This window comes from Strix uralensis, chromosome 12 (genome assembly GCF_047716275.1).
Source record: "Strix uralensis isolate ZFMK-TIS-50842 chromosome 12, bStrUra1, whole genome shotgun sequence".
NCBI lineage: Eukaryota > Metazoa > Chordata > Aves > Strigiformes > Strigidae > Strix > Strix uralensis.
Window position 1 is genome coordinate 19,683,044 of NC_133983.1, and position 23,904 is coordinate 19,706,947.

General features: G+C 41.1%; 2 protein-coding genes across 6 annotated transcripts; one reads left to right on the plus strand and one right to left on the minus strand.

The window, feature by feature from the left end:
- Nucleotides 1–18,604, plus strand: LOC141948608 (protein phosphatase 1 regulatory subunit 3E-like). 5 transcript variants are annotated; one of them, XR_012630512.1, is made up of 3 exons: nt 1–5,019; nt 9,115–9,237; nt 17,587–18,604. XR_012630512.1 is itself a non-coding variant. In XM_074881289.1 (1 exon), the coding sequence occupies exon 1, from the start codon at nt 1,202–1,204 to the stop codon at nt 2,147–2,149; it is 948 nt and encodes a 315-aa protein (XP_074737390.1). In that variant the 5' UTR covers nt 1–1,201; the 3' UTR covers nt 2,150–9,015. The 5 variants fall into 5 exon arrangements, 1 of the variants encoding a protein (XP_074737390.1); XR_012630511.1 differs by lacking the exon at nt 17,587–18,604 and adding an exon at nt 11,280–14,412; XR_012630513.1 differs by lacking the exon at nt 17,587–18,604 and adding an exon at nt 12,488–14,412.
- GCSH (glycine cleavage system protein H) lies at nt 16,178–23,623 on the minus strand. Its single transcript, XM_074881291.1, has 5 exons — nt 23,476–23,623; nt 19,924–20,003; nt 18,613–18,676; nt 16,890–17,021; nt 16,178–16,307 (listed from the first exon to the last, which is right to left on the minus strand). Exons 1-5 carry the CDS (start codon nt 23,609–23,611, stop codon nt 16,210–16,212), a joined length of 510 nt encoding a protein of 169 aa, XP_074737392.1. The 5' UTR covers nt 23,612–23,623; the 3' UTR covers nt 16,178–16,209.
- Between the last annotated feature and the right edge of the window lie 281 nt (nt 23,624–23,904).

Here is a 23,904-nt window from a genome sequence, read left to right on the forward strand (position 1 = left end):
ATTCTTAATCTCATCAACCGCATTTCCACTGCCTAGACTTTCAAATGAACACCGAGTGCTGCAGATAAAATGAAGGTGTAAAAGCTTCTGCTCAAAAGCTAAATCAGAATCACATGTCAACACAGTTGAGGCTCAGTCTCCGGCAGGACGGCAAGGTCACTGTTTTTAATGCAATTTACTAATTAAAAATGAGTACCAGATTATGGAAAGTCTGGAATGAAGTGGCTTGCTAAAATAGTGGTTTAGCTCCTTGAACTGGCTGCACCAGAGCCTGCTTTTCATTAAACTATCATTCATTTGAATGTTGCTCGGCAATTATCAAATACTCTTCCAAAAAGAACAAACGCGGTTTATGTTTCATAATCAGCCCTCCGTGTTTAGAGTGGAGCTGCTTTTACTACAGATGGAACTCTGTAGCAGGGCTGCGGCAGGTGTATTTTATTCAGCAGATGTACTGTAAAGGCATTACAGCAGATTAGCTGGATTTCTTCCTTTAAATGTACACTGCGAGATCCATCCTGCGAGCCAGCTGTTTCTTATCGGCCCGTTTAATCTCCGCGAGCCCGGCTTTCCTTCTCCCTGCAGCAGCTATTTCTGTAACGGATCGGGCGAGGGAGCGCGCCGCTATGAATTTTAATGCTTCCACCGGGGAATCCCTCCCGCCTCCTCTTTTTGGATGAGATCCTCGAGGAAAGACCCAGAACACAGCGAGGAGGAGGAGGAGGCGGCGGAGGAGGAGAGGGACGGCGTAGCCGCGGCACTGGGGAGAGGGGGAAGGGGAGCCGCCGGGCGAGGGGGGGCCGGCAGCCGGGGGTTGCAATTAGGGAAGGGAAGGTGGCGAGGAGGCACCGAGGCGGGCAGAGGGGCGGGTGTGGGGAGCGCGCAGCCATGGGGGAGGAAGGATGACTCGGGGCGTATTTCGCCGCCTGACCCCGGCGCGGCGGCAGCAGCAGCCGGAGCGGCGCGGTCCCATGCACCCGCCGGCACCCCGCGGGGCCGGCCGCGACGGGGACCACGCCGAGGTGATCCCGCTGCCCCCGGGTCCAGGCAAGAGGCAGAGCCCGCCGCCCGGGCGCTAGACCGTGCTCGCCATCCTCGCCGCGGCCCCGAGAGGAGGAGCCCCGGGCCCGGCCGGGAGGGCGGCGGGCCCCGGGCCGTGCGCTAGCCGCCGCTCCCACCGGGCCGCCCCCCGCCCTCCTCCATGGATAAGGCGGGCTCGCTGCACACCTCGGTGCCTACGCCGCCACCCCGGCTCTACCTGCCGCGCAACTTCAGCTGCAGCGCCTGCCTCTATGGCAGCCTGGCCGAGCAGTGTAAGGGCGGCTGCAGCCCCGACGGCGACGCCGCGCCGCCCCCCGCCGTGGTGCGGGAAGCGGCGGGCGAGAAGCCGCCGCCCCGCGGCCGGGAGCCCTCCCTGCCCGCCGTGCCCCCCAGCCCCACGCAGCGCCGCCGCGCCAAGTCGCTGCCCACGCCCGGCGACCGCAGCCTGCGCCCGGCGCTGCAGCAGAGCCCGTCCCGCCGCAAGACGGTGCGGTTCGCCGACTCCCTCGGCCTGGAGCTCACCTCCGTGCGCCACTTCTGCGAGGCCGACCTGCCGCAGGTCCCGCTGCCGGCGCCGCCGCGCCCCGCCGACCTCTTCAAGACCAGGAAGCCGCCGGCGCTGGGCGACCTGGAGCCGGTGCTGTTCGGGCCGCCGCCGCCGCTGCTGGAGCCGCTCTTCCCGCCGCAGCCCGGCGCCAGCCCCGGCTTCGCGGAGCGGGTGCGGCAGCACAAGGTGAGGCTGGAGTGGGTGCGGGCCGAGCCGGCGGGGCTGCGCGGCGCCGTGCGCGTCCTCAACCTGGCCTACGAGAAGGCCGTGTCGGTGCGCTACACGCTCAACGCCTGGGCCAGCTGCGCCGAGGTGCCCGCCGCCTACCAGCCGGCCGGGCCGGCGGACGGCCTCACCGACCGCTTCGCCTTCTTCCTGCCCCTGGGCGCCGCCGCCGCCGAGGCCACGCTGGAGTTCGCCGTCCGCTACCGCGTCGCCGGCGCCGAGTACTGGGACAACAACCAGGGCGCGAACTACCGGCTGCGGGGCCGGCAGCGCGTCCCGCCCGCCACCGGGCCCCCGCAGGACCCCGACAGCACCGCCTGGGTCCACTTCATCTGAGGCGCGGCGGGGGCGGGGGCGGCCGCCTCAGCGCGGAGCCCGGGAGGGCCGGTCCTGCCCCCGCGGAGGGAGCGCGGAGCCCGGGCGGGCCGGTCCTGCCCCCACGGAGAGCCGCGGCCCGGCGGGGCCCCCTCCCGGGAGGGCGCGGCACCCTCCGGCCGCCCAGCGCAGGCCTCGCTCCCAGCCGGAAGGTATTTTTCTGAATTCTGTTTACAGATGGGTAATTGATAGTTTCTATTTCACTGGCGATGCCGAGGGGGGAAACCTTCCAGGCTGTCCCGGGGGTGTCGGCAGCGGGGCCCGGCGTGCGGCCGCCTCAGCCGCCCGGTTGCACTGTGGCTACCACCAAAGCAGCCGCCCAGCCCCGCTCCGGGGCGAGGGGCCGCGGGGTATTTGCGGAATTTACTGGTCAGGACCAGGATCCGCAGGTGCGGGCAGACGCTCGCGGGTGCCGGAGGTCAGGATCAATTGCTGTCACCTCCGCAGGGCCAGGCCCTGGGGGCACGGGGAGCGATGTCACACGGCACCCGTCCAGCCGTCCGACTTGCCTAATCCTGCTTAAGCAAAGCCCGGCTGCGGCGAGGTGCTGGAGCCGTGTTCAGAGCCCCGCTGACCCACTCGTGTTAACTGCCCTGCCGGGTTAAGGGCCTGACAGGGCGAGGTTAAGGGACAGGCTACGGTTTGGAACCCAAAAAGACGAGATGCAGATGCCCCCCGGTGTAGCTGCGTTTCATCATGCTGTAAAAATGATTAATCCATTCAGAGCAAAGATAGATATATTTTTTTTTTTTAATTTTGAACCCCGTTTCATGTGTTTAAACATATTTAGGAAAGAAAAATAACGTCACATACTAATGAAATGCAACCCACCGAGGGATTTTGAAAAGCAAGTGTTTTGTTTTAAAAATCACCCGGTATGTTGTTGTAAAGGTTTGTCAGGATCTGATGTTCGTTTCAGTAGGGTTGGTCCCATAAAGCTGCTTGTGTTCAGGTCAGCATGAAAGTCGTGGAATTGCACCAAAGAAAGTAAGAATGGCAAGACTTGAATCCATAATTTTAGCCTGCGTCCCAAGCCACGCTTCCATTTTTATTCCTGTTAATAGTTTAATTTCTTATGCTGAGGTGCAGGAGCCTGCTTTCTGAAAAACAGAATGCTCCAAATTTTTCGTAATAATTTAAGTGACAGATTTCACAGAACTGGCAAAATTTAGTCAGACAAATTGGAGAAAGTCATATCTTGCCATATAAAAATAGATACATAAAATTTACAGAGCATGCTGACTTCTGCCTTCAAAGGTATGTTTTCAATTATGTTAGCAATAAACACAGTATTTTCCTTTTTAAACTTGCATTTTCAGGACTTCAACTGAATACAGGTTGTGCTGGTGCCAAATCTGGGTGCTAGTTTTCCAGGATTCAGGTGTGTAGTGTTTGCAGGAGAGGGACCTCTCCCGCAAATGCGACTTCTGAGAGTGGTAAAGCCGGTGTCAGTGTGATCTTCTGATTGTGAAGGGCTGTAAGAGCAGGCCTTTAACATTTTGAGTCTTCTGTAGATTGTTTAGGAATGAAATGTGATTTTTAACTGCATTTTTGTGTTCCTCGAAAGGGTCAGGTGTCCCAAATGGCTTGAGTAATGTCGAGGTCTCACAGAACCTTTTGGCTTCGGTGGGAATTGGGAGCACTTTTGTCCCCTGAGGGTCTGGTTCAGTCAGAATAATTAAACTTATACATTCTGGGGGGAAAAAACAGGTCTGGAAACTTGATAGGAAAAGAGTATTTAATTTAATTTCTCTAGATCATTGTTTCTGATTTAATAGAAATAATAGCAAGACTACTTTCTGTAGTACTGGTAACTTGGTTTTAATTTCCCAGTCAGTTTTCTAATCTCCATATTTTTAATAGAAACAAAACAAAATATAAAATAAGTGTACTGTCAACATCTACTGAGTATTTTGCATTTTAGAATATTAAGGCCCTGATCTTTTAATAAAGTAATCCTGCATATTGCTAGTACACATTTATAAAGCTAGAATTGCAGAACTAGGCTATTAATATGCTTTAATCATGAACATTTTAAGTGGTGTATTTGATAAAGAAACCCCCAAGTGTCTTAGTGTCTTAGTTTAACTTTTTTTTTTTTTTGGAAGAGCCTTAATACTGGAAAGAAGGAAAAAGACTTCTCTCCATTTGAAAGCACTTTGAAATCTGGTGGAAATACAGCCAAGCATATTTTTATTTATGTGTTAGAACTTTCCAAAACATTTTTTGCTTGGTCTTTTTTTCCCAAATAATGAACCAACAACTGTTCTGTGGATTGATGAAAAAGCTTTGAGAAAAACATAGTTTCTATGCATTTGAGATCAACTGATGCTGCAACTTTGTTCATAAGGATTTAACAAGATTTCCTGTTTACTGTTTTAATGGCTTTAGAAACACAAACAGTGCTAAAACCATTTTTAACAGTGACTAGCTCTAATTCTAGAGCCTCAAAATTATTTTCCAGTCAATGGCAGTCTTCGTTGTTGTTTCATTTATGCAGCATCTGCAGGTCTCTAATCATTTAAAAATCTCCTTACAGCAACTGTGGCTTAAACTCTTTAAATTTGGAATACCTGAATGGATGTACATGCATCAGCTACACTGGAAAAAATGTTTTAGGTAAAATTACTGTTGCTCTCGGATGAAATTTTGTAGGCAGAATTAGGCTATGGCTTTATAATACTGTTCAGATATTATTGCTCTTTTATTTCTGGCCCTCTTTGTCAAACGCAAATCTGAATATTAAGGATGCAGCATACCAGAAGAATGTTTCGCAGAACAGAGTCTCCTGAGATTTCAAGCAGTGAAGCCTGTCCTCAAGACTGATTTTTGTGAGTAACTTTATGGGATTGAACTTGATCACAGATCATTGATGATATATATGCAAGTCCAGCAAAAGACATGGTCTTCTTTTTATAGCATTTATAAACAGCTACTTTTCAAAGTCTGGAAAGGTGAGGTTGTGCCCAGTCAGCTTTGACTAGAGAATGCTATTGATGAAGTCTGTGAAAGAAGTTTGGGGTGTTTTAATAGAAATTTATCAGTGGTATATGCCAAAGCTGCACTACTTGGATTACACATTTTCACTTCTATCACATTAATTTATTTCCAAGGAAGATTTATTCACATTTCCAAACACCTGTTCAGTTGCAATGACTGTGAGTACTTTTTCCACTGGCAGCATTCATGTACAGTTTCCAGTCCTTTAGATTTCAAACTGATGCTATGTGTGGCTTGCTAGAAGCATTGTGCTAAATGGAGATGAAACAAAAATCCCAGATAATAATTACATAATATTTACATAAATGATGACTTTGAGCATAAAAACCTGTATTTTCAAGTTGGCAGGACAGCAGTTATTTTAATGGGAGCAGGAGCAAACCAACTTTTTAAAAATCACATTTCTAAAGAATATAGTTCCACAAAATGAACTGTCACAGGCACAGTAGAATATTTGAAAAATTTCAAGCCAACCTTTTTCTGGAAAAGATGTCAGCTCTTTGTATTTTTATTTGCATGAATAGAGCCCATGCCACCTTCCTTTCCAAGTGATACTAGAATGGTTTAGGCAAGGCAATAATCCTTAGGTTGTGTATTTCACTATTAGGGGAATTATGTCTCTGCAGAGGTAAAAACATGTCTGTCATTTATTGTGCAAAGTTGTAGCTTTATGAAATGTGCCATGTTATTTTACGTGCAATATAATGATACTTTATACAGTGAGTCAAATTGTACTGTACGTCTGATATACATTGATGTTTGCCACTTCACACTTAAACTGGTAGATTTTTTTGCATGTGATTCTATGCCTTTCATGGCAACATTTTAGAAATCTACCCTAATTATTAGAAATCCTAAAAGGAATCAGAACTAAGTGACTGTAAATGGAATTTCAGCTAGCTAAACGTATTACTATTTATTAACATAAAATCAGTAAGTGAAACTGTCCTACTCATTTTCAATAAATGTACATAATTTCAGGTAAATTAATTTTTTTTTCTCCTTTACCATTTGCAAGTAACTTTTTGATGTGAATGTGTGTGCCTTGATATCTCAGTAAACAACGGAATAAGTGCACACTCTTTGTTGTTTCAGCATATGTGAGGGGAAAATGTATCACTTGAATGAACAAATGTCTGTTCATGCATAAGCATGATCTCTTTACAGATACATGAAACGTTTTTGCATAGCGCCAACAGGCAAACATCTGCTAATTCTATTATAAAGTAACCTACAGAAATACTCAGAATCTGCTTTTCAACATATTATTAAATATATATTGAAATTTTCATGTGCCTTTCAACATTTCCTAGGAAGAAATCTCATGTGTTCCTTAGCTCTCTCACCAAAAGTCCAATAATGGCTTTGTCATTAAAATGAAATTTATACTAAAAATATAATAGTCAATTCTAATTCCTGATACATTTTCAGCTGTGCCAGAAAGCCTGTATCTGTAGCAGCCAGAAGAATTTGATATTTTCCCATATTACAGTGAAAGAAATTAGTCAGAAGTATGTCTTCCTGGTACACCTCTACAATTATGTGGTTAAGTTTAAAAAACAAAACAAAACAAACTGTGACTGTAGTTAATATAACAAAATATATTTATTGTATATATTCACCTCTTACACAGATATTCTAAATATATATTCTATCTGAAACCAGAAGTTCTAGTTTTTTATTAAATCTATTTGTGGAGACATGGTCTTTTCAGCTTTTACTGTTATTTATCTGATGCTGCCTAATGCATATTGTTAAAACTTTTGAATGGATTTAATCTGTCTGTACAGTTTGTATCATGAAATTAGAGTGCTCACTGTAAGGAATATCTGAAGAAAATTACTTTTACCTTCCATTTATACTGCATGGCTTTTTGGCAAATCATGAGTAATTCTGTTTCCTGTATGCGCTTTATGTGTACGTGTTCTGAATATATGAAAGGATTACTTACTGAAATGAAAGTATTTTTGAGCACTAAAATTAAGGTTTTTCAAACATAAATAGTTTAAGATAGGAAGTAAATAGAGTCAATTTTGCTGTGAAATAAAAAACCCTAGCCTTATGTAGAGCTGATTGATGATTTTTTTTTTTTTTTTTTTTAAAAGGTGACATTTTTCAAAATGAACCATGTTCAGGGAAACATACCTGTTTCAATAGGAAGGTTTTCTCAGGTTCAGCTTATGAGACAGAATTGCCCAAAAATAGTTAAGCAGTAAGAGTACTTCCTTCAGTCAATGTGTATGGTCTTGAATGTAGGTCTTCCATGGTCAAAGTGAGTACTGAGCTATAAAACCTTTGGCTATTGGTTGGACTCTCTTTGTTCAACTTATAAGTACAACTTTTAACATTTTACAGAGAGGATTTTTGACCCTGGATTTCCCCATGTTGTATGAATATCCTCTTCATTCAGCTATCCTGGCTTTTGTTTGAGCTTTCTGTTGTTGAGAAAGGTCTGGTTTTATTTTTATGCAACATGGGAAGATAATTACATATATTTTGTGGGTGAAGGCAGAAAAACTCTTTTCCTTTTAATTTTAGTTTCTTAATATTAAACAATAGAATGTAGAATAAAAATGTGCTTGAAATAACACATGCACAAGCTATTCCAAAGAATATAGTGAAGAAAAATATCAAATGTGAGATGTGCTTTTTTTTAAAAACATATGTGCTTTGTTTTAGTAAGGCAGGGAGAAAGTCCTAGTCTGGTGCAAGTGTATTAATACCAGGGATTTCCTTCTATGCAATATTATGGTGCACCTGTATTTTTTTTAGCAATTAAGTTGATTGGTATAGTTGAGGTATTGGTATGTTGTGTATAGAATATTCTGTTAAAAGTGTCATTAAGGAAACTGTATGTCTTAAGCAGTGTTATATCTTTAGGCTCTTTTTTGTCCAATCTGACTTCACTAAATCATAATCATACTCCTTTGAATAACAGTAACAAGACAATATTTAATAAAACTGTGTAATGAAGTATCACGCGTTATACTTTACTCTTTATTATCTTCTAGGACAAAGAGTTGTGTTACTGTTGTGAGTTTTAAAATTTTTGTATTTATGTATCTTAAAAACAAGCCAAATTGTATTATTATACTTTTAAACTCAGAGAGCTAATAGATCTGTTTTTAAAGCTGATCAAAACTAAAATTGGTTGGGATTACTCCTAAGTTGAGTTTTTAAACTGTGGTGTAACAAACATTCGTGTGTGTCCTCTAACTGGCTTGATGGAGGTGCACCCTGACGTGAAGTTCATGCCTTTTAACTTTGATAGAAAATGAGCTCTACCTGGCTGCAAAACCTGCCGACATCTGGACGTGAATCCATGTTGTAATGCAGGGAAATTGACTGCTGTGGCAGAAATTACTGTTCTTGGAATGGTTTAAACAAACCTAACTCCTCCCTTATAGCGTTACACAGGTTATTTCTCTCTGTAATGGAGATGCTGTCTGTTGAAGACAGTGCTCTTTAACATGCAAGTTTTTATTACTGTTTTTGGTTTACCTTGGCTTTGTTTAAAAAAAAACCAAACTAACTCGTTTCTTAGCTATGTACTTAACTAGTAAATTACTTTTGGTTGTAGTTTCTTCTGCAATGTTTATATTTCACCAGGTAATGTTTGTTTCTAATGTTTGTAAAAGTAATGTAATATCACCAAAAGTTCAACGTTTTCTAATAATGCCTTGTACCTTGCCTAGCCTTACAGTATTTCAGACAATTTTCCACCAAAACTGCATCTAGTCACTGGTTGTCACAATTATGAAAAATATATATATTTATAAACCTGTAGCTTCTAGCTGTCATTAAAGATTAATGATACAAATTGTGAACATGTGGTGAATATAAATCTTTATTTTTTTTTAACTGATAAACCATGAGCTCTTTTTTTGTTGAGGTTCTGAAACAACTGTGTTCTGATTCATCCGTAGTGTGTGTATGAAGACATGTTGTGATGTACCTGCACGTCTGAAGACAAATACCTAATATTTGGGCCAGATTTTCCAGCCAGCTTGTCTTCAGGCAGTCTCCCTTAAGAGTGTTCTCTATGGAAGGTGCAGTATACTGAATTATGTTGGTGATCTTGTCTTCTGAAGTGTAACTGTCTGTCAAGAAGTTAGGATGAGATTATTGGTGGGTGTAAAGGGATGTAGCTGTCTTTAGTCTTGGATCGTTAACACTGTTTCAGGGGTAGTTTAGCAGTCTGTAGTTCAGAAAGGATGCCTGTACTTCAGCTGTTTGTGGCTTCTTCCCCTTAAGGTCACTAGTGACAGTTGAAATGTTCTCAAGTGCAATTCAACATTTAGCACCTATCGCAGGCTTTTGGCAGCTAGAAAGTACAGAAATTGCCAGTCTTTCAGGAGAGGAGGGAGTGGCTTTCATAGAGGGAAGATACTGAGAGATGTGAAAAAACAGTGATTTTTATTTTTAAAAAAATAACAGTTTATATTTTTCGGTGCTGAAGGACTAGGAAGAAGGTTTCTAAGCCCCTTGTATGTTCAGCAGTAACTGTAGTCAAGTACATGCCTTTTCCTCCAGTGGTGATGCAGAATTGAGGCTAGGTATTAGCTAAATGAATCAGGAGGACTCTTTCAAATATTCTTTCTCTGTTCATTGCTGAGTTCAGAATATTTGTTTCTTGAATTGTTATAATGTGCTAGTTTTCACAGTCTTTCACTGTAGACAGCATCTTGCCTTACAATGCCAACAACAGTTTTCAGCTTTTCTTTAACCAGCGCTTTTTAAGCCTTCATTATAATATAGATAAAAACCATATGGCCGTAGGGAGAAAAATTGTTATGTTTGTTCTCATGTAATTAGTAGAACTAATTTTTCTATACTCTTTCAGAAACATCTGTTTAGCTGTCTCATTATTACTAATAATTAATAGTAGTATTTTTATGTGTTTCTTTGGAAGGACAAAATAATTAAAATGTAGCCTCAGATTTCAGGTTTTTTCCAGAGGGAATGTTTTCTGATTTGACATCTATCTAATCTTTTTGTTCAAGTAAAAATGAACTCTTAGCTCACATAAATTACAGAATCCAGAACTGTTTTCTTAAGGTGCCATTATATAAATATTAGGCTGCAACAATTAGAGTAATAGAGTATAATTTCCCTTTTCTTTTTCATAAGAATATGCTTTGAATTTAAAACTGCTGTTATGCTTGAGAGATCCTGAAGTAATGAGATTACAGTTCTGGGTGAAAATTATAATGAAGTCATGATGCTCTAAAACGAAAAAAAAAAAAAAAAAGGAAAAAAGAATAGTTTTACATTGTTCTTCAGTCTTGGATTCATTTTCCTTTCTTTTTTTCTTTTTTCCCACTCTTACATGGACAGAATATGACTATGGTAATTCATCTGACTTAATTAGAATTACATACAGTAGATAGAGTCTTATTAATAACAAGTGTTAAAGAGTATGAAGTATTCATATAATAGTACTACTAATAATAACTATCCCTATTTCTTAATGTCCCTCTCTGGGTGCTTTGTGGAATCCACCAACAATTTTTGGGCTGACTGATGAGTTGACTTGGCTCAGGGGATGCACTTGAATGCCATGAATCTGTCAAATGGGGGAGCCCCTGTGACCAGCAGAGGTGGCAAGAGCAAGGAGGATCAGCTACAGAGAGAAGGGAGAGGCCAAAGAGGAGGAAGAGTGGCCCTTTGCAAGACTGTTAAGACTCCCTGTTAGAATTACTACTTTAGATCACATAGAAGCAGGGACATGCATTAAAGGACCGTGTTGTCCTTCAGTTACTCTTTAAAAAACCTATGGATGATATGGGAAGTAGACAAAAATTTCATATGGGTTTTGAACAGCTGAATTGTCTTCTTTGTTTTCTAACACATTTACCAGTCCAGGCCAACCTGATGTAAGAAATGCCCCTTAGTCTAATAGGAAGCTGCAAAAATGTTTCAGTTGTAAATGAGGATGATACTTTGCAGCAAAAAAGAGTTGTGCAGTGGTGATATTATACCAGTTTTATCACTGGCTTTGCCTTACCAGTTGTGGCACAAGTGAGGGGTTGTCAGAACAGATGGGAGTTGCCAAGAATGCTTAATTCTCAGTCATTTTCTTTTGATCCAGACCCATGCAGTGAAGAAGGGAGAGGGGTGATGGCTGAAAACCAAGTACTCTTTGAGTCCTAAGAAGTGTGGACTCATCCTCCTATCTTGTGGATTGATTTTTGTGGTTAGAGAAAGATACAAGTGCTGTACCTCCATTAAAATACATCTCTAAGCAAAATGCATTCAACAGCATAAATAATTAAACACCATAAACAAATAACAAATAAAACAGCCTAATAGCAGAGGATGTAGGATACTTGTACTGCATTAAAATAGATCAGGTCTGAAGTGACTGACTTATGCTTTGTCAGGAGGAGAGGGATATCAATATTGTGAGGCAAACTCTAACCAATCCAGTGCCACAGACTAAATCCTCCTGCCAAGGACTCTTCCTCTAAGACTGTGTCTCAAATAGTGTCAAGAAAGTGGAGAGAATTACATTGAGGATGTTCCTAAATTGCTCTCAAATTTTGTCTGTGTCATCTGCAGCATATCTTGCTGGTAATTTACACTGATGGACATTGCTCAGGAGTCTTTTAATACTGTTTTACATCCATGAGGTCATATTCCCTGGAAGGGGCTTGCCAAAGGATGTTCAGTTTTCCATCAGTCCAGTCACATTTTACCACATTAAAACACATTTGTCCAGGGAGATGGAGCTGTGTCATGTAGATGACTTCTGCAGTCTAAGACTGATGCAACTTCATTAATGTAAAAGCAGTTTCACCTGCGAAGAACGTTTTTCCCAAAGCTCCCAGTCCATCTGCTCTGTTATTGAAAAGCTCCTATTAACTTAATGGCTGGCATCATGTTTGGAACTTGGTAAAATTTTAGACTGTCCATGCACACCCCTTCCCCACCAGGCCAAATTTTAGGTGTGTTGCAAGAAGGAGGGTGAGGAGTCTGGGGGAGGAGAAAGATGGTAAAATGATGGGTACAGTAAAACCAGGTTAATTTCTTTGTTGCATGTAGTGCTGTGAGGCTCGTTTTTTAAACTTTTTCAGTGAAGCAAGGTGTGCTTAATATTTCTTCTGATCTTGGAGTTGACCTAGGAAAGTAACTGCCGCTGAGGCAGGGATGTCACTGCAGTACCTTTTAGCGACTGAGCAGCTGAACTAGAAAACCAGTCTGACCGCACTTCCTGACCTTGCCCCCGTGTTACCATCCTTAACGTTTTGAGTGCCACCGTGTGGTGAAATTATGCAATTTTTTTTTTTTAATTTGCAGTTGTTTAAATCAGCATGTCACCATTTGACGACCTGGAGCATTCCACCCGCTGGTGAACTCGTGTTATTAATTAATTATGCACAATTCTTAGGTATTCTTTCTCTTCTCCAAAATATGCAGTGGAGGTGGTGCAATTTCCTTTGCCTCTTGCCGTGTGATGTCACCCAACACAACAGAAAAGTCTCACATGCTCAGTTGAGGAGCTGAGGGTCATTCTTGATTGATTTATTGGTGCAGTTCTGTTTATTCACATGACTAGGCTGACGTGAAGATAGATGTTATGTCCTTTATGTGTCAGTTTGGCGTATTAAAACTCTGTGGCGGGACCCATTACTACAGGAAAATTGAAAATTCCCAGTCTATCACTATGAAGAAAGAGGATCCTTATCCACAGGACATCAACTGTCTGGAGACACCAGCTAGGAGGAGCAGTAGAAACTGAGATCTGCTGCACTTCTAATCATCAGAGCAATTGTTTTACTGCTAATTTAATGACTGAAGTTGATAATTACCCTTATTTTATGCTCATCAAAACACCACCAAGTGTGATTGTTATGTATTTTTGTTCTTTTAGTTTTATACCATTGATTTTTTTTTTTCCCCTCTGATGAGAAGTAACAATTACATGATTTGTATTTATATACACGATGGGTCAAGATTCACGGGGAGAGGCAGCACTTCCATTACTTGAAAAACAGACAAAATTTTAGGTATGCAATCTTTTCAGGACTGATGTTGGTAAAAATCTTCTAAAACTAAATATTAATTGAAAAATTAGTTTCAAGTTTAGCTTATATCATTCAGTTAAATAATTTAAGAGATAAAGGGGTTGGTACTTGTGGAACAGAAAGAAAGTGTTGGCAAGAAGAAAGGTGATGATATAATTAACCCCTAGGAGATAGAGAGACATAATTATTGGTTGTGGGAGAAGTATGGAAATTGTAATTTGCCATAAAGCCAGTCTCTCTGCTGAGTGCAGTAATTATAATATCCAGTAATTATGAGTGTTAAGTTCTTAAGCTCAGAATCAGGACTTAAGAGGTCACAGATGAAGTGGTTATTTTTGTAAAAAATCATCTCCTTCATTAATTTTCTGTAGAAGTACACACTGGTGAACAAGTTTGATGTTTTTCCCTACAATTTATACAAAAGTATTTAAAATTGTGTCACAGAGCAAAGCTAATACACATTCACTCCATCTTTCTATTCTGATGAAATGCATTCATTACAGATTCATGTTGGCAAGTTTTGCATTCGTGCTTTTGCAGAGCCTGGCTCCAGCCAGTGCACGGTGCTTCTTGCTTGCTGCTGAATGTGCTGAGGTTACGGGATTATTTGAAAGCCAGGAGCTCTGCTTGGGTAGCATACATCAAACAAGGAAGAATACATTCTTTTGGCAGCATAATTCAGGTAGTCGAGTGGATTGTAGGAAGATATAAAAATATTTGCTCTGATATACATCATTTGGCCTAACCCAACTGCAGAACACCAGAGCTCTCAGCATAAACCACACAAGAAAAACACCTAAGTATTATTGTTCCCAGTTTAAGTTGAATTGGGAAATGTAATAAATCACTTTAAGGTCATACAGAATCCTGAAAGAACTGGGGATAGCAAAGTTGCTGGTCTTCCTCTTTAAGCAAAAGAACATCCATTCTTTAACTGTACACCATGAAAGAAAGGTTGAATTCTGTTTCAGATGGTTTCTCCAGAAAGTTATTGTTCAGCTGTACTTGTGGAACCTTGTAAACCTGCTAATACACAGTTTTTACTATCTCCCAGGTTCCTTAGGGGATTACAGAAATTACTATTTTGTATTTTATTGATCAAAAGGAAAGAATATAAACATTTTAAGGAAAAAATTGTATTAAAATTCATTACAGTGCTCTGGACTAACCTTTAAAGGGAGATCCACAAGGGTGATATATTACATGGCAATGAATGAAGGGCCTATTACTCTCTAGTAAAGTTGGAGAAAATAGGGTGAAAGAAACAGTATCAAATTGAAACATTTTCCTGCCTTCCTATCTCCATTTGCGTGCACTCATGTTAATTTGAAACAAACTTTCTCTTTTCCCTTGGAAAGCCCACAGGGAGGAAGATTCAAGTGGACACAGGGAGTCTGCAAGAGGCCAGGATCAAGCTCCCAGCTCTCTGGGCCCTGAATGTTGTCACAATAAATACTGCATGACACTGTGAAGAATGGATAAGCACTGACAATTTTTAAAGCATTTACACTAGATTTACTGGAGCCTTTTGTTTATCAGCCACTGCCAAGTTAGGACTCCTGTGGAACAGTCTAACCCACTCTTTCCTCTTAGTCACTTTGCAGTTTAACTCCTATGGAGAAGATAGTTTTATCTTAAATACACAGCAAGTCTCTCTTGGCAGGGCTTTTATCTGTGACTTGTGCAGGAAAAATTAGCTCCTAGGATTTCAAAAAACCACCAATTACTTTGACATCCCTTCAGATCATAAAAGCAAGCCCTACATTTTTATACATTAGAAAGGTTTTTGTATAACCTGCAGTGTAACCTTTAGAAGGGCTGTGCTTTTGAAAGGAACTTCCAAAGGAATATGAATTTTGCCTTATTCATGTAAGATGATATAAACATTCCCCTGCTTCCTCTTAGCTCAACTTACAGATACTTGGTTTTCATTCCTGTTTTGTGCTTAGCTTCTAATCACTATTTTAAAATTGTGAAAGTTTTAGACCAAAACTCTGCTGTACTGTTCTGTTTTCCTAAAGCGCAGGTCTGTACAACTCAACCTCACCCTTAGATGTCACATCAACTTTGAGTGCACATTTGTAGATTCATTAAATCTTAAGTCTAATGGAATCAGCTGCTTTACTGGTTTGCAAAGTAAAAGTTTTAGTTTCATTCCTGTGATGTCATTACAGAAGTGTGCCTACTTGATCTTAAAGACAGACACACATGGATACATTATATGTCAGACTGTTACTGATCACACAATTCTCACAAGTATCACCACAATTGCTAGGCACAAGATGTAGAATTCCTTAATTACTTGTGACATAGGTAGTGTTTACTAGACAAAAAATACAGCTTAAACAATCCACTCTAGGACCTTGATAATCAACTATCAAAGTATATAAATCAGAAGACAAGGACCATACCTTCTGTCTCAAAAGGCAAAACTATTTGATTATATAGTAAAATGAAGAAGGAAAACAAAGGGTTAATAAATTCTGTAAAGAAGTAAAAATCATGAAGAGGTAGTTGATATGGCTTCTCCTTTTTTTGGTATCATCCTTGCAACTATAATTAGTAAAAATATTAGGAGGTTAGGGAGACACTGCTTTTCAGTATCTTGGGAGCAAGAGAAAAGCATTTCAGGGAAAGCTGCAGTCCAGGTTACGAGAACAGTCATGTGCCTACTACAGAATTACCATATTAAGGCTGTTGTTCCTAAATTTGATTGTCAAATAAATCATGGGAAGTATATATTTTAGCAAATAAACTTTGTTTCCAAAAATATTATAGATAACATCCTGAAGTTATATAAATCAGACAACAGAGTAAAAACCTCTTGCAGGTATACAGATGTTAAACATTTTTATCGCTGCAATTATTTATGGCCTTGTATATATGATCATAAGTGGTCTTTTTCAGGTTGCTAAAACTGGATATTCTGTACTTCACTGATTGATGACAAACTACACTGAAATATTTTATGTGGATTTATTTCATTATTCCAGCTCAGTCCTCAATGGATTTTATGTATTTCTCATAGGCATCTTCATTCATCAGTTCATCAAGTTCAGCAGGGTTTTCCACAGTCATCTTGATAAGCCAACCTGTAGTTAGGAAATTAAAAAGAAAATCAGTTGCTAATATCCTACAAGAAAGTTTCATTCATGTTACTACTGCCTTAGAAAAGTACTCCCAGCAGGCACACAAGCCCTGTAACACTGGCAGAATCAACAGGATTTCTTGTGCAGGCAAAACAATGTTGCAATACTTTAAAAAAATAAACAAACAACCTGTCATAAGAAATGGCCTTTTGAGTCAGACCAGTTGTCTAATTTAGTCATCTCTGACAGTGGCAATAGTGAGATGCTGTCTAGAAAGAGTGAAAGAGCCTGACCTCTCAGTATCACGAGCTGTTAGAAGATCAAGAGAGAGGTGCAATCAAGGGAAACAGATTTAAATTCAACCACAGCCTATGTCTGCAAAGAACACACTGTAACACAGCTGTCAGCAAAGACAAGACTACAATAATACTTTCATGTTAAATTTTATTGGGCGTGAACTATATTCAATATATTCCATTTAAGCCTCCGCACCATTAAACTGGAAGAACTAGGAATTGCAGAGCCATTTGTGATAGCAAGAATCCAGGTGATATTCATTATTGAAATATAAAAATGACATCTTACCATCTTGATAACAAGATTTATTGACGAGCCCTGGATTATCTGCAAGGGCAGCATTAATCTCAGTCACTTCTCCTGAGAGAGGAGAGTAGAGTTCACTAGCAGCTTTCACACTCTCCAAAGCTCCAAACTCATCTGAAACACAGAATACGATCGAACGCTTTTAAGAGGAAAAGACAAAGCACTTCAGACAAAGTTGGTGCTTGCAGACAAAGCACCAATTCCGGTGATGACCTAGCCATTGAAGAAGTGTCTTGATCTTGAGCAAGGAAAGCTGTCAAGAGATTGAAGTAATCCACTTTACGACAATGATAAGCAGTATGAAATTTGATGTTTATGCTCCTGAATTATTCTGGGCAACTTGCGTAACACTAGCTAGCTGGCTGCTACAGAAGGGACGGAAGTTGCTTAAGTTTGGCTAATGCCCTACAGTATATGATATGATGTGGGGTTGGAAGGAACCACATCCAGCTCTTGCTTCAAGAGACCTAAATATGCCTTTTATCTACAATTTAAACCTTTTTTTTATACATAATTTGGTTACAAAATAGACACAGCCACAATTTCAGGAATCCCAGTTTTTCTTCAGAAACACTATCAAGTGTTACGTTTGCACTCACTAGAAAACACACATTAGTATTCAGAAGCACCACACTGGAATCACCCAGCTGCTCTTTCCTTTTTCCTGTTTTGTAGGCAGTTACGGAAATGGTGCCTGAAGCAATGTTAGTCCAGAGTAACTCTAAGCCACAAGCAAACAAGACAGAGGCTGGAGAAACACGGAGCTGTCAGAAGAGTAGACAGGCATCAGGACAAGGAATAAGAGAACAACATGTTTTGGGAAAGCTTGGACTAAGGCCAGAAGGGGTAGAAAAGAGAAGAACTAAATGTAAACAAAATTCCTTCAGATAAAACTTCAAGTTGGTTAATTAAAACCCTAAACAGAAAGACCTTTTGTCTAACATTCACCATTCAACACAATGTAATAGATTTGGCCGGAACAGTTCGATATGGACCTATTCCACAAGAAGGATGGCAGAAGAAAGGCCTGCTACTTTACCTCAGTAGATCTACATTCTTGTTCTGCAGTGTCTGAAGCTAATGACAATCTTTTCTTCATATACTAGTGAGTCAGCTCTCCATGTAAAAACAGGAATAGGCTTTTCCTTTCTACCTCTTAATGCTCACTTTTCTTTAACATGGAAAATTACATAACTGAATGATTAAGAATGTAACAAAACAATCTGTACATCACTAATAAGCAAAAAGCTATGATCACAGTTGATACCAAAAAATTAATTTTTCTATGATTATACAGAATCAGTAAGAGCTTGGTATCAATTAGATGTTTCACATCATACAACTCATGAAATGTGTAACTGCAGAATTACAAATAAGCCAGCCTAAACATTAGCAAGTTCAAATCAAAGCATAAATATTTCTAAAACAGAGCATAGATAAAATTATTACAAAAAGATGTTTCAAATATTTGATTCTAAATAAGTGTATTCAGTTTAATAAGCAGGTATTTTGTGCTACCATGCATGGTCTGACAGTGAGAATTTGAAATTAAAGCCAGCTCTTGTAGAAATACCTGAATTTATTTTGCATCCAGAAGATTTATAATGGTATTAATGAACATAAAGATTACTTCATAAAATTCATCTTTGCAAAGGGAGAGTGGGATGAGCAGAATAATTCATTAGAAATCAGAGCTGAAACTTACCGTGCTGACTCAATTTTGTCCCAATTTCTGGAAGACTACAGTAAACAACATCTCCTAATGCTTCCTTAAAAGAAAAACAAAAGCATCAAAGCAAAGTAAAAGAAACTATACATAGGAGAGGTCTGATACAGTAACTCTAGAATCACTGTATATAAGTAATTGCTGTCTCTAAATTTAGTTCTCATTCCTTAAGGACTGTATATTTTTCACTTTTTCTCTTTAAACATTTAACTTGAAAAAAATGTTTTGTTATCATGCCCCAAATGCCAAATTATTATTTATCTGTTACAGTGTTAATAACCCTCAGGCTGAGTTACAAGGTTTATACACAGATTTCTTCAGGCAGAATGAGAAGTAACATCTGCTGATATTCTTAACATCAGCTAGAGTAACAACTGTTTTAAAGGACAAAGTTCCTAATTATTTGGTGGAATTATCTTTGTTACAAAGCACAGAGGATTTACTTCCAGTGCAATTTGAAAGAAAATACAATGATTCTTCCCCAGACATGGACAGCTCCAGAGCTGTTAACATACAGTTTTGTCCTTACTTAATAAGGAGCCTTATCACCATAAGAATAGGCTCAACCAGAATAGGCTTCTGCCTCTTCACTAACAAATGTGCCCTATCTCACAAAAGACTGGGGATCTTACAGAGTATTAGTGTTATTTACAGAAAACTGAGATTACAGGAAATGCTGCTTGTCCTAAGAAACATTAATTCAATGCACTTCACTGATAGCCTCTCACATTAGATTTTAAGTTTCACATACAGTGAATCTCTATCCTGGATTTGCCTGGGACTATTCCAAATCAAGTACTTGCATGAGAACAAAACAAAAAATCCAAAGGAATTCCTATCCTAGAGTAGGAAATGTTGTACTTTTCTATTCACAACTGTTCTTTAGCCAGAGGGACTGCACTATATTCAAGTTCAAGGGAAATGTGGCCTAAAAAGTGCATGATACTGTCTTCACATAGCCACGAACTCCTCTGGCCTGCAAGAACTGAAGTAATAAAGAAGTTTTTAAATTATGCTGAACCATTAAGTTCATCAAGTTCTCATTAAGTTCTCATCAAGTTCAGCTCTCCAAGGCTCAATCTGAAGTTATTAAGATTAAGAATTTGTCAGAATGCTGAAGCAGCGCTTGCTTCATAAATAATGTGACAGATCCAAGTCCAAAAATCACGCTCATTGTATAGCATATGCAATTAGAACAATAAAAAAACATAACTGTCCAAAGAACAAGGACAGGAGCAGGTATGCAAAAATAAATATTGCAGACTTGGGTAAGGGGGAAGGAATCAATACCTGTGCAAAATTGCTGATTCCTACCGTTCCAACGCCATTTTCAACGGTTACCCATTCATGCTTGTCTGTGAATTTGCGGGCTAAAATGAAACAAACTTGGTATTTCAGAAATAAGTGACATGTTGCTCACTTAAATACAGTAACACATTTGCAGAATTAAACTGGGGTTTTTTTACCGAGGTTAGTTTTGTTAGTTTTTCTTGGAACATACTTTAAACAGCAAATACAATTTACAGAAGCATTTTGTTCTGCTCATTACATGCCCAGTGAAACGGTAGAAGCTCACAAGGTGTTCTGCTGAGAGTATTGCTAGTTCCTGTGCAATCCTCTAGAGACTGATACAAAGTACAGGAGCAAAGGAGTAGTTCTACTTCAAACAAAAGTATAAATCTAAAGCATATATATGTACTCTACTCATAGTTATGCATTTCTATGATAGCATAGTGGCTTTTCAAACATACTTAGTATTTGTTTCTGACAACCGCTTTATTATTCCTGGGAAGACCAGTGTTAATGGCTCGTTAGAAACACTGGCAGCTTTACAGAATCTCATTCAAAGTACTTAAATAGAGCCATCAGTTGAAGTAAGAAAGTTGCAACCTAGCTAGCAAAAGTGGCTGATCCCTTTCCCTTCACCCGACATTTGCTATAGAGTCTCCCTGTTTACTGTTGTCACGAATCTATGTAAAATTAAGGCAAATGAAGACAGAGCAAATTAATAAGGCAGTTCATACAGGCAACTGCTACTTTGGCAAATTTGCTCTCAATACTGTTACTGTGAGAAGAACACAGTAGTTTTATAATAAGCATATTTAAGACCCTGTTAAATCTTTTCACAGCAATCTTACAATTCTACATATATTTTAGATCTGTAAGATTCAGGGCATCTTGTACTAGCTTTTATTAGAAGCAATTCTTTTTATAAAGTCATATGGAGAAACTTCAAAAGAAGTAATTGAAACAGGCAATTTTTCTTGCTAACATTTTACCAGGAACTTTTCTTACTCTGAACATTTTCAGCCTGCTTGGTCTGTTTTCTCACTTCCGTAGTGTCTCCATAGATACTTTCTTCCCTTTTTCCCCCATAGATACTTTCGTCCTTCTTTAAAAAAAAAAAAAAATTTCTTTTTAATTTTCACTTGTAGCACCTATCCAGTCAAGCAATGGGTGTTCCCAAAACTGGAGAAGATAACTTCTTAAACAAGAGTTCCCTGTGTGATTAGTGCCAGACTAGTACAGCTGGACCTTACTTTTGAGTTTAAAGTTCTCCTCTCAGGCTCTTCCTCTAGGCTGGACTCCTTATACTCACTAGAGAAACTACACTTCTGCAAATCCTTATGTATTTTCTAAACTTGTACATGAAGGAAAACAGAAGTTCTCGCTGTAGATCTGCTAAAACCCCTCCCTTGTCAGTCAGCCATATTTTAAGCTGGTTCAATTGTAGTGATCCTCCTATTTATGTCTGAACACATGTAAGAGAAGTGAGTCTCAGATAAAATGGTTTGTCTTTGAAGATGGCCTAAGTTTTATAGGCCTCAGTAGAGCAATACATGTTTCTGCAAATACAGTACACAAAAAGTTTTAAATAAAACACAAATATGAAGTATTTTTCCATGAATTATCACTCAAAAACATCCAGAGAATTTCAGCTAGCATTATTTATACCTACAAAGATCTTTCAAAATGCATTCTAATGAAAAGAAATGTCTTAAATCATTTTAGGTCAAGACATTAAACCCATAGGAATTTCATTAGAAATGAGCAATGAACCACGAGAACAGAGAATGACACAATCTCAAACCCAAGCTGAACATTTGTGACGTTACACATCAAATAAGCTAACCAATATATTTTTATTTAGGATAGCAATATTTGTAAGATTTGTCTATAAAGCAGGGTTAAAAAAACCCCTAGTACTTCATGATCAGTTTGGAACATAGCAGCAAAATATTCTCAACAGTCAGAAGAGCACATAAGCTTCTTGTAGGAGGAAAAAAAATGAAAAATGAAAAATTCTGATCATGCAACAAAAAACACTGCAAATAAAGTAAAGGTCAAATTAAAAAGAGTTAATAAGTAATCTCAAAATTTGGACTTTGAGCTTATGTGATCAGCCCATTAAATAAAGCAAATTACACTAATATGAAATGTCAAAGCACACCAAATGTCTTCTGTGAGCATTCCTTTTCAGAAGAGCAGCTAAATTTACTCTAGCTTCATTCATTTGAACATGACTTTGGCTACAGCTTAACTAGCACATTCTGAATTTAGACCTTCACTTAGTTTAGCCTGCCTCTATTAAATATTTCATAAATATAAACCTGAGAGTGAAGGAAAACTCACACCTCCACAAAGAGGCATACAAAATTTTTCCTCTCTGCCTAAATTAAAAGCATAATTTATGTTAATCCTTCAAGTTATATCTATAGAAAAATGATGGGTATATTAAGCAATTAGAATAGTGAAAAAAGCTTAGATCTTGACTCACTAAGTTGCAAATAATGACTAATGTTATTTCTTTCACTTGCAGCAGAAGGCAGTTAAACAGTTAGGTTAAAAGACTCATCTAGAAGGAAATTTATGACCTCTTCCTAGTGACCATCATTACTTTTATAGCATATTCTCCTCCTCTCCCACCTTTTCAACTTTTCTGTTTGCTAGAGTACCACAGATTGTGTTTTTCATACTTCTGTGACTAACGGTTATTCAAACAGAGCTTCGTCAGCAGCAGATACTTTCCAAATTAACTACATTAAGTGCAAAATCACTCCAAGCACTGATGTGTAAGTTCATCTCTTCTGTATACTGCACAGGAGCTGGTGAGACAGAGCCAAACATCTTTACCCTGAACAGGCCCAAGGCCCTGAAAACCTGGCTCAGGCTCCCTGGCAGCCCACGCCAGTCTAACTGCTGCAGGCCTGCCTCCTCCATCCACCCATTTTTGCCCCTTTCTTGTACGGCTGCTGATGCTCCTTGGAGCTATCAACAAGCTGTTGCAGCACGACGATCCCAGGAAAAGCTATCTGCTTTTTCTGTCGAGTGCGTGTTGCCCACACTCAGCCCACTCCGTGAAGCCTGCAGCTGGGGCCAGGATGGAACAGGGCCACTTTGCTGAAAAACTGCAGCGTGGAGAGGAGGTTAAAAGTTTTCTGCCACCTGAGGGAGTGAACCAGCTCCTCACGGGAGAAGGCACTAGGAGAGCGTCAGGACAAGGGGCAGGTGACACCCGCGCGGCAAAGCGGGGCGGCACCGATTGCCCCCCGCAGCCCCAAGCCCTTGCAAGGCTTCAGCCATCTTGCGAGGCCTTTCCCCGGTCCCCACGCGGGCCCCGCTGCACCAGCGGCTGCCGGTGACCCACCCGACCCCGGGCTGCACCCCCTCGGCCGGCCACGCTCCGCCGCGCCCGACACGCTCGGTGCGGAGCGCTGCTTCCCGCACTCTGGGGCTGCTCCGCGCATTTCACCCCCCCCCCGGTGGACAGGGAGGGAGCGACGACTCCCCGCAGAACCGGACTTCCCTCCCTCCTGCCGCCGCCCTCCGGCCGCCACTCACCGGACAGCACCAGCGAGCTGGTGGCCAACCTCCGGGCCGCGGGCACCCGCAGCGGCAGCAGCAGCGGCGGCGGCGAAAGGCGCGGGCAGCGCGGCGCCAGCACCGGCCCGACCGGCCGTAGCGCTCGCCACGCCATCTTTGCCGGGGGCGGCGCCGCGCGGAGCTCCCGCCTCGCGGGGGCGTCGTCAGGGGCAGCCCCGACGGCGCGCGGGAGGGGGCGGCCCTCAGGCGGTCCCCTCAGCGGGCGAGGAGCGGGCCCTGAGGGCAAGGAGCGGGCCCTGAGGGACCCGTATGGCAGCTGGGGAGCGCCGCTGCTTCGTGCTGGGCCGCCGGGCTTGAGGCGGGAGCAGGAGCGGGCCGGCGGGAGGAGGGCGGCCCGAGGGGGTCGCCATCTTTCCACGGCCCTTGCTTGGCGATAAACGAATGTTT